General features: G+C 48.5%; 1 protein-coding gene across 1 annotated transcript in view; it reads left to right on the forward strand.

The window, feature by feature from the left end:
• tnr (tenascin R (restrictin, janusin)) overlaps window positions 1–17,139 on the forward strand; it is a 349,786-nt gene that overhangs the window by 83,779 nt on the left and 248,868 nt on the right. Inside the window, exon 4 of the mRNA XM_067989625.1 lies at window positions 4,751–4,866. Within this exon, the coding sequence (XP_067845726.1) occupies window positions 4,751–4,866 (116 nt within the window). The remainder of the gene's footprint in view (window positions 1–4,750; window positions 4,867–17,139) is intronic.

The following is a 17,139-nucleotide window of genomic DNA, read 5'->3' on the forward strand; positions in this document are numbered from 1 at the left end:
CAAGTAACTGGGTATCTCCCTAAACAATCAGAGTGAAGGATTGGGAAATAATCAGCCCAAGGACTGAGAAGGAAATGTAAATTAGAGCAGGTAAATTCAATCTTAAATCAGGTAGAGAAAGAGAAATAAAGAGAGAGAGAAAAAATAGACAGAAAGGGATACTTGCCTTTATTAGCCGAGGCATAGAATATAAGAGCAAGGAGGTTATGATGGAGCTGTATAAAACACTGGTTAGGCCACAGCTGGAGTACTGTGTGCAGTTCTGGTCGCCACACTACAGGAAGGATGTGATCGCTTTGGAGAGGGTGCAGAGGAGATTCACCAGGATGTTACCAGGGCTGGAGCGCTTCAGCTATGAAGAGAGACTGGGAAGATTGGGTTTGTTTTCCTTGGAGCAGAGGAGGCTGAGGGGGGACATGATTGAGGTGCACAAAATTATGAGGGGCACAGATAGGATGGATACTAAGGAGCTTTTTCCCTTCGTTGAGGGTTCTATAACAAGGGGGCATAGATTCAAGGTAAAAGGCGGGAGGTTTAGAGGGGATTTGAGAAAGAACTTTTTCACCCAGAGGGTGGTTGGAGTCTGGAACTCACTGCCTGAAAGGGTTGTGGAGGCAGGAACCCTCACAACATTCAAGAAGCATTTGGATGAGCACTTGAAATGCCATAGCATACAAGGCTACGGACCAAATGCTGGAATATGGGATTAGAGTAGACTGGGCTTGATGGCCGGCGCGGACACGATGGGCCGAAGGGCCTCTATCCGTGCTGTATAACTCTATGACTCTATGAGAAAGGGAAAGTGAAAGAAAAGATTTTATTTTAAATTTTGACATTTTTAAAATCTCCAACAATTAAAACCTGAAGGAATGAGACTCCACACTTGTAATTTTCAGTGCCAGAGGGGTTGACTGGCAGTAATTAACACTTATCAGGTTGTTAAAAGGTACTTAGACTGGAATGGACAGTTAACTTTCTGTGACAAGTTTAGTTCACATCGACAGGCAAATCCAGCAACTTCACGCCGTTCAATGCTTTTCAGTGGTGGGGCAGACGGTGAGATGCTGTTTTCACGAGGCTAACAGAGAACAGTGTATCTCGGACAACAACTTTTGGATTTGAGTTTAACCCCGGATCTGCCCCACACCTGACATTGCTGTACCATTTAAATAGAAGTAACGGCAAGCACTATTGGCCTCACTGTTATTTTGGCAAGAAAATCTGGGCCATTATCTCCTTATATGGCTCGGTGTCAAATTTTGTCTGATTACGCTCCTGTGAAGCACCATGGGAGGTTTTACAACACTGAAGGTGCTGTATGACTGGGAGTGAACAAAAATTAAATGTGACAGCTGAGAATATTCAAGGAGCTCCAGTAACCGTGTGCCAAGTTCGAACTACTTAAAGAGAAAGCTCGAATGATAACCTGGATTCTAAAGTTAATTACAATCAATCCTTTGGTGATTCAGTTCTTCACAAGCTCATTGTGTTGTGGGGATCACTGAATTCCACTGACAGAGTACAAAGCACAAATAATACACGGTTAGAAAAGAGCGAATGCAAGTGCCTTATTTACACTGAGTTATAATGAACCAACAGCACAGAAACAGGCCATTCGGCCCAACGGTTCTATCCCGGTGTTTATGCTCCACACGAGCCTCCTCCCTCCCTACTCCATCTCACCCAATCACCATTTCCTTCTATTCCTTTCTCCCTCATGTGTTTATCCAGCTTCCCCTTAAATGTATCGATTTGAATGAAAGAGTAAAATTATTATTGAATTTGAATTCCCAGCCAATTGAGGAGGTCGATGAGAGAGTTAAGCTGCCAACTGCAATTTAGTTTTGAATAATCAAGATCTGGTATTAAAGCACTTTTCTTTCTCTTCAATTTGTTTGCTCGAATGAAGCCAGGCAGATTGTGATGGGGTTTGAATTTAAATCACTGTGAATTGCTGGTGCATAAGGCATGAAAATCCTTCTCATGTGGAAGAGATTTGAGAAATACCATCGTCCGAAATCAGGACACAGAATTTGTTCGCTCGAAGGAGCCTTTGGAGTTTGTATGAGATTTGTTTTTTAAACTTGACAATCATTCAGCTCCCAGATGTCACAGGGGCCCAGAGTTTGTTGGGAAAATAATGTTGTGTTTAATGGCGTTCACCGTTATTAGTCTGTAAATAACCCAGTGATTTGTGGTGAGGAAGAGATTCCCCCGTGAGTTGTGAAGGGTCACAAGTTGCTGGATGATTTCCGCCGCTCTCCCATTAGTCTCACGGAAACGGCAGCTCGTCCTCGACCTCCCCGTGAGTTTCATCAAATTGCTGCATTAATAACTCATTAAACTCGCCGCAGGAAGGTAGGGCTGGTAATTAACAGCGTAAGGACCCTTTTAATGAGGAGATTTATGTCCCTGCAAAGAGAATCAACCTCTCCCGCCCCGAAAGGGAACAATCGAAACTCTGGAGTCTCATTCCTACAACTGGAGCTTTTCAAATTATTAATTTTTAAAATTTGTTTCTTACTTTTCCTCTCTGTCCTTTTCTCTCTCTCAATCTAATCTTTCTTTCCCTCTATTTCTCTGATTTGACTCGAATTCACCCTAATTCCCTTCTCCGTTGTTCCTCTGTTTATTTCTCAATCATTAACTCTCCTTGTTTCAGGAGAGAGACTGTTGGTCCCCTCGTTCACCAAGGCCCCGCTGCCCTCGCTGTTCCGTGATCAGCTCACACTCCCAGGGCTGAAGGAGGCAAAGAAAAGCCGAACTAATGCCTCATGCCTCATGCCTCGAGATGCCCCACTGAGCAACTTCTGGATCCTGCAGCAATCTGATTCCAAGTGTAGTTACTCAGTTCACAGGGCAGAGCTTGGAAGGAGACCGATTCTTGCAGCTTAGATATGGGAGAACCTTCACCACACAGACTGCAGTGGTTCAAGAAGGCAGCTCACCACCCTCCCTCGCCCTCCCTACTCTCCCCCTCCCTCCCTCCCTACCCCACCCTCCCTCTCCCTCCCTACTCTCCCCCTCCCTCCCTCCCTCCCTACCCCACCCTCCCTCTCCCTCCCTACTCTCCCCCTCCCTCCCTCCCTACCCCACCCTCCCTCTCCCTCCCTACTCTCCCCCTCCCTCCCTCCCTACCCCACCCTCCCTCGCCCTACCCTACTCTCCCCCTACCTCCCTCCCTCCCTACTCTCCCTCACCCTACCCTACTCTCCCCCTCCCTCCCTCCCTACCCCACCCTCCCTCGCCCTACCCTACTCTCTCCCTCCCTACCCCACCCTCCCTCTCCCTCCCTCTCCCTACACTACTCTCCCCCTCCCTCCCTCCCTACCCCACCCTCCCTCTCCCTCCCTCGCCCTACCCTACTCTCCCCCTCCCTCCCTCCCTACCCCACCCTCCCTCCCTCCCTCCCTACCCCACCCTCCCTCCCTACCCCACCCTCTCCCTCCCTCCCTCCCTACCCTACTCTCCCCCTCCCTCCCTCCCTACCCCACCCTCCCTCTACCTCCCTCCCTCCCTACCCCACCCTCTCCCTATCCCACCCTCCCTCTACCTCCCTCCCTCCCTACCCCACCCTCTCCTACCCCACCCTCCCTCTCCCTCCCTCCTCCCTCCCCCTCCCCCTCCCCCCTCCTCCCTCCCCCTCCCCCTCCCCCCTGTAGAGTCTCTGTTTATAAAATGAAACACCCCGTCCGATGATTATACTTTCATTCGAACCCTAAAGTACTTTGATAACTGGAATCTCCCCTGAAATCTGATCTTCTCCCACCTGCTCGGGTCTGTAAGGAGGGGGGAGCGGGGGTGGGTTACCAAGTAGCTTGGGAATGCAAAGGGTTAAAGTAAAGAGAATCCCAAATTTGTTCAACAGATGTTCGTCAAGGTAACTGTTAACTCAAGCAGCCCATAATTGAATTCATCAGTCAGATGGTGTGTTGTGAGATGCGTTGATTGCTGATTTCCGTGTGGTTTCGAGGATTTGGGCCAGGGTTCACTCTGCCCAGTGATTGGTCCATACAGTAACCCCATCACTTCAGGACGTTCCAAAGCACTTTACAGCCAATGAAGTACATTTAAAGTGTAGTCACTGTTGTAATGTCGGAAACACAGCAGCCAATTTGTGCACAGCAAGATCCCACAAACAACAATGAGATAATGAGCAGATGATCTGTTTTAGTGACATTGGTTGAGGGATTAATGTCACTGTGACCATTGACACCACCGTGTCAGTCAGTGAGTTGGAGGCAGAATCGTGTCACTATATGCAGCCAATAAATATTGACCAGGACACCGGGGAGAACTCCCCCACTCTTCGTTGAAATAGTGGTCATGGGATCTTTTACATCCACCTGAGAGGGGCAGACGAGGCTTGTGAAAGATTCTATATAAATACTAGTCCTGGGTGTGGTAAAGTGTGAACGATTGTGTGCTGCTCCAGGGGTGAAGCCCCAGTACGTGTCTGTCTCTGTACAATCAGAATGATCAGCTCAGTGAGAGACAGGAGCACCACACTCTGTTTGGACTCCATTGAAGATGTGACCGTGTTTGCTGGGTTGGTGCCTCGGCTCATCGCCCTCACTCCCCCCCCACACCCCCCCCCCCGTTTCTCCCACTGTTTCTTTATCCAAAGTGGAGTTAGTAACTGAGTAAGACATCAACCTCAGTGAAAGGTCTGAACCTCAGCCGGTGGCAGGGAATGGTAAGGACGTTTGCTCACTGCCGGCTCTCACCAATCTCTGCCGTCTCTCCGCAGATCTGTCCACTCCCAAAGGCCTTCGCTTCAAAACCATCACAGACACGGCAGTGGAGGTGCAATGGGAGCCGTTCCAGTTCACCTTCGATGGCTGGGAGATCAGTTTCATTGCAAAGGTAAGCAGCACACGCCTACACACACCTACACACACCAACACACACCTACACACACCTACACACACCAACACACACCTACACATACTAACACACACCTACACACACCAACACACACCAACACACACCTACACACACCAACACACACCTACACATACTAACACACACCTACACACACCAACACACACCAACACACACCTACACACACCAACACACACCTACACATACTAACACACACCTACACACACCTACACACACCTACACATACTAACACACACCTACACACATCTACACACGCCTACACACACACCTACACACACCTACACATACTAACACACACCTACACACACCTACACACACCTACATACACATCTACACACACCCACACACACCCACACACACCTACACACACCTACACACACCAACACACACCTACACATACTAACACACGCCTACACACATCTACACACACATCTACACACACCTACACACACCCACACACACCCACACACACCTACACACACCTACACACACCTACACACATCTACACACACCTACACACACCAACACACACCTACACACACCAACATACACCTACACATACTAACACACACCTACACACACCTACACACACCTACACACACCTACACACACCTAAACACACCAACACATGCCTACACATGACTACACACACTAACACACAACTACATATACTAACACACACCCACACACTTACACACACCAACACACACCAACACACACCTACACATGCCGACACACACCAATACACACCAACACACACCTACACACCAACACATGCCTACACACACCAACACACAACTACACATGCCGACACACACTAACACACACCTACACACACCAACACACACCAACACACGCCTACACATGCCTACACACACCAGCACACACCAATACACACCTATACACACCAGCACACACCAATACACACCTATACACACACCTACACACGTCGATACATACATACCTACACACATACTCATAACTACACACACATGCACCTACACACACTTACACCCACACACACACCTACACATGCCTACACACTGACATGCACTCATACCTCCACACGCACACATACACACATCTACACACACCTACTCACGCACACCTGCACATGCACACACACCACACACACCCACACACATCGATAAACTTACACACCACACACATACCTACACACACTTACACATATACGCCTACACACACCAACACACACCTACAAACACTGAGGCACACATACCTACACAGACCTACACACACAATACACCTACACATACACACCACTACACACACAACCTACACACACAGACCTACACACATTTACACACGCCTCTACACACCTACATGCACATGTACCTACACACAACTACACGCACACCTACACACACACACCAACACACATACACAAACCAGGGGATCAACCCTGCTTCAATGAGGAGTGTAGAAGAGCATGCCAGGAGCAGCATTAGGTGTACCTAAAGATGAGGTGCCAACCTGGTGAAGCTACAACTCAGGACTACATGCATGCTAAACAGCGGAAGCAACATGCTATAGACAGAGCTAAGCGATTCCACAACCAATGGATCAGATCAAAGCTCTGCAGTCCTGCCACAACCAGTCGTGAATGGTGGTGGACAATTAAACAACTAACGGGAAGAGGAGGCTCTGTAAACATCCCCATCCTCAATGATGGCGGAGTTCAGCACGTGAGTGCAAAAGACAAGGCTGAAGCGTTTGCGACCATCTTCAGCCAGAAGTGCCGAGTGGATGATCCATCTCGGCCTCCTCCCGATATCCCCACCATCACAGAAGCCAGTCTTCAGCCAATTCGATTCATTCCATGTGATATCAAGAAACGGCTGAGTGCACTGGATACAGCAAAGGCTATGGGCCCAGACAACATCCCAGCTGTAGTGCTGAAGTCTTGTGCTCCAGAACTAGCTGCGCCTCTAGCCAAACTGTTCCAGTACAGCTACAACACTGGCATCTACCCGACAATGTGGAAAATTGCCCAGGTATGTCCTGTCCACAAAAAGCAGGACAAATCCAATCCGGCCAATTACCGCCCCATCAGTCTACTCTCAATCATCAGCAAAGTGATGGAAGGTGTCGTCGACAGTGCTATCAAGCGGCATTTACTCACCAATAACCTGCTCACCGATGCTCAGTTTGGGTTCCGCCAGGACCACTCGGCTCCAGACCTCATTACAGCCTTGGTCCAAACATGGACAAAAGAGCTGAATTCCAGAGGTGAGGTGAGAGTGACTGCCCTTGACATCAAGGCAGCATTTGACCGAGTGTGGCACCAAGGAGCCCTGGTAAAATTGAAGTCAATGGGAATCAGGGGGAAAACTCTCCAGTGGCTGGAGTCATACCTAGCACAAAGGAAGATGGTAGTGGTTGTTGGAGGCCAATCATCTCAGCCCCAGGACATTGCTGCAGGAGTTCCTCAGGGCAGTGTCCTAGGCCCAACCATCTTCAGCTGCTTCATCAATGACCTTCCCTCCATCATAAGGTCAGAAATGGGGATGTTCGCTGATGATTGCACAGTGTTCAGTTCCATTTGCAACCCCTCAGATAATGAAGCAGTCCGAGCCCACATGCAGCAAGACCTGGACAACATCCAGGCTTGGGCAGATAAGTGGCAAGTAACATTCGTGCCAGACAAGTGCCAGGCAATGACCATCTCCAACAAAAGAGAGTTTCAACGGCATCCCCTTGACATTCAACGGCATTACCATCGCCGAATCCCCCACCATCAACATCCTGGGGGTCACCATTGACCAGAAACTTAACTGGACCAGCCACATAAATACTGTGCCTACAAGAGCAGGTCAGAGGCTGCGTATTCTGTGGCGAGTGACTCACCTCCTGACTCCCCAAAGCCTTTCCACCATCTACAAGGCACAAGTCAGGAGTGTGATGGAATACTCTCCACTTGTCTGGATGAGTGCAGCTCCAACAACACTCAAGAAGCTCGACACCATCCAGGACAAAGCAGCCCGCTTGATTGGCACCCCATCCACCACCCTAAACATTCACTCCCTTCACCAGCGGCGCACTGTGGCTGCAGTGTGTACCATCCACAGGATGCACTGCAGCAACTCGCCAAGGCTTCTTCGACAGCACCTCCCAAACCCGCGACCTCTACCAACTAGAAGGACAAGGGCAGCAGGTACATGGGAACAACACCACCTGCACGTTCCCCTCCAAGTCACACACCATCCCGACTTGGAAATATATCGCCGTTCCTTCATCGTCGCTGGGTCAAAATCCTGGAACTCCCTTCCTAACAGCACTGTGGGAGAACCTTCACCACACGGACTGCAGCGGTTCAAGAAGGCGGCTCACCACCACCTTCTCAAGGTCAATTAGGGATGGGCAATAAATGCCGGCCTCGCCAGCGACGCCCACATCCCATGAACGAATAAAAAAAAACACACACAAACACACACACCTTCACACACCTGCACACACATACCTACAAACACACACACAAACACACACGCACACACATACACACACACCTATACACACCTACACATATTTACACACACGCATACCTACACACACCTACAGACACAAACCAATATACACCTACACACACAAACACATACCTTCACACACCTACACACACCTACACACATGCCAACACACGTCTACACATACATACCTTCACTCACCTACAAACACAAAGACACCTACACACACACACGCACCTACACACAGACATACCTACACACATGCCTATACACACCCATACTCACACACAAACACACCTACACACGCACACGCCAACACACACACCTACACACAGACATACCTGCACACATGTCTAGGCACACCTATACACACACACCTACACACACACACACACACACACACCTACTCTCACACCTGCACACGCACCTACATGCACACACGCCTACACACACCTACAAACCTCCACACACTTACACATACACACGCACACCTACACACACACCGAAAAAACACACACCTACACACACCTATACATTCATACCTACACAGACCTACACACAAAGACAATCCTACACACACAAACACACACACACGTGTGCACACACCAACACAAACACACGCGCACACACACCAACAGATACACAAACACGCACACACAAACACACACAGACACACGCACACACTGACCACACACACACACCCATAAACACACACACACACACACACACCTGCACAGACACCTACACAGACGGACACCCCCACACACACCCGCAAACACACACACACCCGCACACACAAATGGACACACACATGCTCACGCGCACATCAACACACACACAACTCCCCACACAATTATACACCCTCCCCACATACCCACACAGACTCAAACACCCTCTCACGCACACAACCACATACACCAAATCCTCCACCCCACCTCCCTCCCCTCTCTCTCCCCCTCCCCTCTATCCCCTGCGCCACTCTCTTCCTTTCCCCTCTCTCCACCTCTCCCCTCCTCCTCCCTCGCTCCCTCTCTCCCTTTCTCTCTCCCTCTCCCTCTCTCTCTCTCTCCCCCCCTCTCCCCTCTCTCTCTCGCTCTCTCTCCCTCCCCCCTCACTCTCCCCCCCTCTCTCTCTCTCTCTCCCCCCTCTCTCTCTCTCTCCCTCCCTCTCTCTCTCCACCCCACCTCTCTCTCTCTCTCTCTCTCCCCCCCTCTCTCTCCCCCCCCACCTCTCTCTCTCCCCCTCTCTCTCTCTCTCTGATCTCCATACTGTATAGAGGCTGTGGGGAAGGTGGAAAACAATTTATTCGGATGATACCAGAACTGAGGGGTTCTACCTATCAGGAAAGGCTGGACAGGCTGGGGCTCTTTTCTCTACAAAACTGAAGACTGAGGGGTGACCTGATCGAGGTCTTTCAGGTTATGAAAGTGTTTGATAGGGTCAACGTAGAGGAAATGTTTCTACTTGTGGGGAGATTGGAACTGGGGGCCATAAATATAAGATCGTCACTCATAAATCCAATCGGGAATTCAGGAGAAACTTAGAATCATAGAAGGTTCCAGCACGGAAGGAGGCCATTCGGCCCATCGATTCCGCACCGGCTCTATGAAAGAGCAATCCAGCTGGTCCCACTCCCCCCCCCCCCCCAGCCATATCCCCGTAGCCCTGCACATTTTTTCCTTTCAAGTACTTATCCAGTTCCCTTTTGAAGGCCACGATTGAATCTGCCTCCACCACCCCCTCGGGCAGTGCATTCCAGATCCTAACCCATCGCTGTGTAAAAAAGTTTTTCCTCATGTCACCTTTGGTTCTTTTGCCAATCACCTTAAATCTATGTCCTCTGGTTCTTGACCCTTCCACCAATGGGAACAGTTTCTCTCTATCTACTCTGTCCAGACCCTTCATGATTTTGAATACCTCGATCAAATCTCCTCGCAACCGTCTCTGTTCCAAGGAGAACAACCCCAGCTTCTCCAGTCTATCCACGTAACTAAAGTCCCTCATCCCTGGAATCATTCTAGTAAATTTCTTCTGCACCCTCTCTAAGGCTTTCACATCTTTCCTAAAGTGCGGTGCCCAGAACTGGACACAATACTCCAGTTGTGGCCGAACCAGTGTTTTATAAAGGTTCATCATGACTTCCATACTTTTGTGCTCTGTGCCTCTATTTATAAAGCCCAGGATCCTGTATGCTTTTTTAACCGCTTTCTCAACCTGCCCTGCTACCTTCAACGATTTGTGCACATAAACCCCCAGATCTCTCTGTTCCTGTACCCCCTTTTGGAATTGTGCCCTCTAGTTTATATTGCCTCTCTTTGTTCTTCTTACTGAAATGCATCACTTCACATTTTTCTGCGTTAAATTCCATCTGCCACATGTCCGCCCATTCCACCAGGCTGTCTATATCCTCTTGAAGTCTATCACTATCCTCCTCACTGTTCACTACACTTCCAAGTTTTGTGTCATCTGCAAATTTGGAAATTGTGCCCTGTACACCCAAGTCCAAGTCATTAATATATATCAAGAAAAGCAGTGGTCCCAGCACTGACCCCTGGGGAACACCACTGTACACCTCCCTCCAGTCCAAAAAACAACCGTTCACCACTACTCTCTGTTTCCTGTCACTTAGCCAATTCTGTATCCATGTTGCTACTGCCCCCTTCATTCCATGGGCTTCAATCTTGATGATAACCCTACCATGCGGCACTTTATTAAACGCCTTTTGAAAGTCCATACGCACAACATCAACTGCATTGCCCTCATCGACCCTCTCTGTTACCTCATCAAAAAACTCTATCAGGTTAGTTAAACACGATTTGCCTTTAACAAATCCGTGCTGGCTTTCCCTAATCAGTCCACACTCGTCCAAGTGACTGTTAATTCTGTCCCGGATTATCGTTACTAAAATTTTCCCCATCGCTGAGGTTAAACTGACTGGCCTGTAGTTGCTGGGTTTATCCTTACACCCTTTTTTGAACAAGGGTGTAACATTTGCAATTCTCCAGTCCTCTGGCACCACCCCCGTTATCTACGGATGTTTGGAAGATTATGGCCAGTACCTCCGCAATTTCCACCCTTACTTCCCTCAGCAACCTCGGATGCATCCCATCCCGACCGGGTGACTTATCTACTTTAAGTACAGTCAGCCTTTCTAGTACGTCTTCTTTATCAATTTTTAGCCCATCCAGTATCTTCCTTTACTGAGACTCTGGCAGCATCTTCTTCCTTGGTAAAGACAGATACAAAGTACTCATTTAGTACCTCAGCCATCCCCTCTGCCTCCATGAGTGGATCTCCTTTCCCCAGAGAGTGGTGAGAATGTGGAACTCACTCCCACATGGAGTGGTTGAGGTGAATAACATCGATACATTGAAGGGGAAGCTGGATAAACACATGAGGGAGAAAGGAATAGAAGGAAATGGTGATTGGGTGAGATGGAGTAGGGAGGGAGGAGGCTCGTGTGGAGCACAAACACTGGGATAGTCTAGTTGGGCCGAATGGCCTGTTTCTGTGCTGTAAATTCTATGTAATTCTCCCCCTCCCCTCTCAATCCTTCCCCATCTCCCAAACCCTTCCTCTCGCGCTCCCCTCTCTCCCTCTCTTTTCTTTCATCCCTTCCCTGCTCTCCCTCCCCTCTCACTCCCTCTCCCTCCCTCTGCCCTCTCTCCTTCTCCCTCCCTCTCCTCTCTTTCCCTCCCCTCCCCTCTCTCGCCCTCCCCTCCCACTCCCACTCCCACTCCCTTCCCTCTCTCGCCCTCCCCTCCCACTCCCTTCCCTCTCTCGCCCTCCCCTCCCACTCCCTTCCCTCTCTCGCCCTCCCCTCCCACTCCCTTCCCTCTCTCGCCCTCCCCTCCCACTCCCACTCCCTTCCCTCCCCCTCACTCTCTCCCCTTCCCTTCTTTCACCCCTTCCCCTCTCTCCCTCCTGTCTCTCCCACTCCTCTCCCTCTCTCCCTCCCTCCCTTCACTCTCTCCCCTCCACTCTTTCTCTCCTTCCTTCTCACTCCCCTTCCTTTGCTCTCCCCTCCTCTCTCCTTCTCCCTCTTCCTCTCTCCCCCTCTCTTCCCTCTCTCCCTCTCCTCTCTCTCCTCTCCCCTTTCTCTCCCCCTCCCATCTCTCGCCCCCTTCACTCTCTCTGCCTCACCTTTCTCTATCTTCCCCCCCTCCCCCCCACACCAGTGTGATCCCCAGCGACCACATCTGCAGTAAGTGTCTGCAACTCGAGGAACTTCAGCTCAGAGTTGTTGAGCTGGAGTCTGAGCTGCAGACATTGCGATGTATCAGGGAGGGGGAGAGTTATCTGGACACTTTCATCCAGGAGACAGTCAGACCCCTTCGGTTAGGTAGTTTCGATTCATTCAGTGTTCAGGGTCAGGAGGATGTGACTGTGAGTCAGGCAGGTATGGGGACCCAGGATGTAGTGACGGAGGAGCCTCAGCTCTTTGACCTTGTCCAACAGGTACGAGGTACTTGCTACCTGTGTGGATGAGAACAAGGGAGGATGGGCAAACTGACCACAGCACTGTGGTACAGGAGGCCATTCAAGTGGGGGGAGTAAAAAGGAATGTGGTAGTGATAGGGGACAGTATCGTCAGGGGGATAGACACTGTTCTCTGCAGCCGCGACCGGGAGTCCCGAAGGCTGTGTTTCCGGTCCAGTGCCAGGGTTAAGGACATCTCCTCACGGCTGGAGAAGAACTTGGAGCATGAGGGGGAGGATCCAGTTACCATGGTCCACGTAGGAACCAATGACATTGGTAGAACCAGGAATGGGGTTCTGCTGAGGGAGTTTGAGGAGCTCGGGTCGAAATTAATAAGCAGAACCTCAAATCTCTGGATTATTACCTGAGCCACGAGCAAATTGGCACAGGGTCAAAGAGATCAGAGAGTTAAATGTGTGGCTCAGAGTGGTGTGGGAGACAGGGGTTTTAATTCATGGGGCACTGGCATCAGTACTGGGGAAAGAGGGAGCTGTTCCACTGGGACGGGCTCCACGTAAACCGGGCTGGGACCAGTGTCCAGGGGAATCGAATAACTAGGACTGTAGATAGGGCTTTAAACTGAAAAGGGGGTGGGGGGGAGGGGAAATTTCAAAATCTAAAGAGAAAAGTCAAGGCAACAGAGCAGAGTAATGATTTGGGTAAAAACAAGCAGAGTGTGTCAGGAAGGGACAGAGTTTAACAAAGGTAACAAGACATTAGTGACTAAGGTCATAGAATCATAGAAAATTTACGGCACAGAGGGAGGCCATTCAGCCCATCGTGTCCGCACCGGCCGATAATGAGCCACCCAGCCTAATCCCACTTTCCCGCACTTGCTCCGTAGCCCTGTAGGTCCCGGCTCTTCAGGTGCTCATCCAGGTACTTTTTAAATGAGTTGAGGGTTTCTGCCTCTCCCACCCTCTCAGGCAGTGAGTTCCAGACCCCCACCACCCTCTGGGTGAAAACATTTCTCCTCAGCTCCCCTCTAATCCTTCTACCAATTACTTTAAATCTATGCCCCCTGGTCACTGACCCCTCTGCTAAGGGAAATAGGTCCTCCCTATCCACTCTATCTGGGCCCCTCATAATTTTATACACCTCAATTAAATCTCCCCTCAGCCTCCTCTGTTCCAAAGAGAACGACCCCAGCCTATCCAATCTTTCCTCATAGCTAAAATTCTCCAGTCCTGGCAACATCCTCGTAAATCTCCTCTGTACCCTCTCTAGTGCAATCACATCTTTCCTGTAATGTGGTGACCAGAACTGTACACAGTACTCAAGCTGTGGTCTAACCAGTGTTTTATACAGTTCTAGCATAACCTCCCTGCTCTTATATTCTATGCCTCGGATAATAAAGGAAAGTATCCCAAGTATAACCACCTTATCCACCTGCCCTGCTACCTTCAGGGATCTGTGGACATGCTCTCCAAGGTCCCTCACTTCCTCCACACCTCTCAGTATCCTCCCATTTATTGTGTACTCCCTTGCCTTGTTTGCCCTCCCCAAATCCATTACCTCACACTTCTCTGGATTGAATTCCATTTGCCACTTTTCTGCCCACCTGACCAGTCCATTGATATCTTCCTGCAGTCTCCAGCTTTCCTCCTCACTATCAACCACACGGACAATTTTTATATCATTTGCAAACTTCTTAATCATGCCCGTACATTTAAGTCCAAATAACTAATATATATCACAAAAAGCAAGGGACCTCGTACTGAGTCCTGCGGAACCCCATTGGAAACAGCCTTCCAGTTACAAAAATACCCGTCGACTATTACCCTTTGCTTCCTGCCACTGAGCCAATTTGGATCCAACAAGCCACTCTCCCTTGGATCCCATGGGCCTTTACTTTTTTGACCAGTTTGCCATGTGGGACCAAGTCAAAAGCCTTGCTAAAATCCATGTCGACTACATCAAATGCACTACCCTCATCGACCCTTCTTGTTACCTCCTCAAAAAATTCAATCAAGTTAGTCAGACACGACCTCCCCTGAACAAATCCATGCTGACTGTCCTTGATTACTCCGTGCCTTTCTAATTCCTGTCCCTCAGAATTGATTCCAATAATTTGCCCATCACCGAGGTTAGATTGACTGGCCTGTAATTACTCGGTCTATCCCTCGCTCCCTTTTTAAACAATGGTACAACGTTAGCAGTCCTCCAATCCTCCGGCACCACGCCTGGCTCGGAAGATCAGGAAGTAGAATCAGTCTGGGTGGAAATTAGAAATAACAAGGGGCAGAAAACACTGGTGGGAGGAGTTTATAGGCCCCCTAATAGTAGCTATACCATTGGACAGAGTATAAATCAAGAAATAATAGGAGCATGTAACAAAGGGAATGCATTAATCGTGGGAGACTTAAATCTCCATATAGACTGGGCAAATCAAATTGGCAAACGTAGTTTGGAAGACGAGTTCATGGAATGAATTTGAGACAGTTTCCAGAACAATACATCATGGAATCAACCAGGGAACAGGCTATTTTAGATCTTGTGTTGTGTAATGACACAGGGTTAATTAGTAATCTCACAGTCAAGGATCCTCTGGGGAAGAGTGATCATAATATGATAGAATTTCACATTGAGTTTGAGAGTGAAGTACTTAAGTCCGAAACTGGAGTCTTAAACTTAAATAAAGCCAATTACATAGGTATGGGGGGCGAGTTGGCTAAGGTAGATTGGGAAATTAAATTAGAAGATATGACAGTAGATAAGCGATGGTGAACATTTAAAGAAATATTTCATAATTCTCAATGAATATACATTCCATTGAGAACTAAAAACTCCACGGGAAAAGTGATCCAACCAAGGCTAACGAAAGAAGTTAAGGATAGTATTAGATTAAAAGAAGAGGCTTACAATGTTGCCAGAAAGAGTAGTAAGCCTGAGGATTGGTCGAGTTTTTGAAACCAGCAAAGGACGACCAAAAAATTGGTAAAAAGGGAGAAAATAGAATATGAAAATAAACTAACAAGAAATACAAAACGGATTGTAAGAGCTTCCACAAGTATATAAAAGGAAGAGAGTAGCAAAAGTAAACTTTGGTCTCTTTAGAGGCTGAGACAGGAGAAATTATAATGGGGAATAAGGAAATGGCAGAGACGTCAAACAAATATTTTATATCTGTCTTCACAGTAGAAGACACAAAAAAATACCAGAAATAGTGGGGAACCAAGGGTCTAATGAGAGTGAGGAACTTAAAGGAATTAATATTAGTAAAGAAAATGTATTGGAAAAATTAATGGGACTAAAAGCCGACAAATCCCCTGGACCTGATGGCCTACATCCCAGGGTTCGAAAAGAGGTGGTTGCAGAGATAGTGGATGCATTGGTTGTGATCTTCCAGAATTCCCTAGATTCTAGAATGGTCCCAGTGGATTGGAAGGTAGAAAATGTAAACCCGTTATTCAAGAAAGGAGGGAGAGAGAAAACAGGGAACTACAGGCCAGTTAGCCTGACATCAGTCGTCGGGAAAATGCTGGAATCCATTATTAAGGAAGTGGTAACAGAGCACTTAGAAAATCATAATATGATCAGGCAGAGTCAACATGGTTTTATGAAAGGGAAATCGTGTTTGACGAATTTATTAGAGTTTTTTGAGGATGTAACTAGCAGGGTAGATAAAGGGGAACCAGTGGATGTAGTATATTTGGATTTTCAAAAGGCATTCGATAAGGTGCCACATAAAAGGTTGTTACACAAGATAAGGGCTCATGGGATTGGGGGTAATATATTAGCATGGATAGAGGATTGGTTAAAGGACAGAAAACAGAGAGTAGGGATAAACGGGTCATTCTCAGGTTGGCAGGCTGTAACTAGTGGGGTGTCACAAGGATCAGTGCTTGGGCCTCAGCTATTTACAATCTATATTAATGACTTAGATGAAGGGACCGAGTGTAATGTATCCAAGTTTGCTGACGATACAAAGCTAGGTGGGAAAGTAAGCTGTGAGGAGGACACAAAGGAGGTGATTTTAAACCCCAAGAACGGGTGGGTTGGGGGCAGGGGGGAGTTGAAAATAGTTGTTTTTTGGGTCACAAAATGTTCGGATTTTGCATTCCCAGTGAGAAGCCGGTACTTTTCTGTGCCGACGTTAAACCCCGAAGTGAAGCCGGGTTGCGGTCGCGACCCAAAAAACAACTATTTTCGACTCCCACCCGCCCCCAACCCACCTGTTCTGGGGTTCAAATTCACCCGCAAAGAGTCTGGAAAGAGATATAGACAGGTTAAGTGAGTGGGCAAGGAGGTGGCAGATGGAGTTTAATGTGGG

The sequence above is a fragment of the Heptranchias perlo genome, chromosome 9, assembly GCF_035084215.1.
Source record: "Heptranchias perlo isolate sHepPer1 chromosome 9, sHepPer1.hap1, whole genome shotgun sequence".
Lineage (NCBI taxonomy): Eukaryota > Metazoa > Chordata > Chondrichthyes > Hexanchiformes > Hexanchidae > Heptranchias > Heptranchias perlo.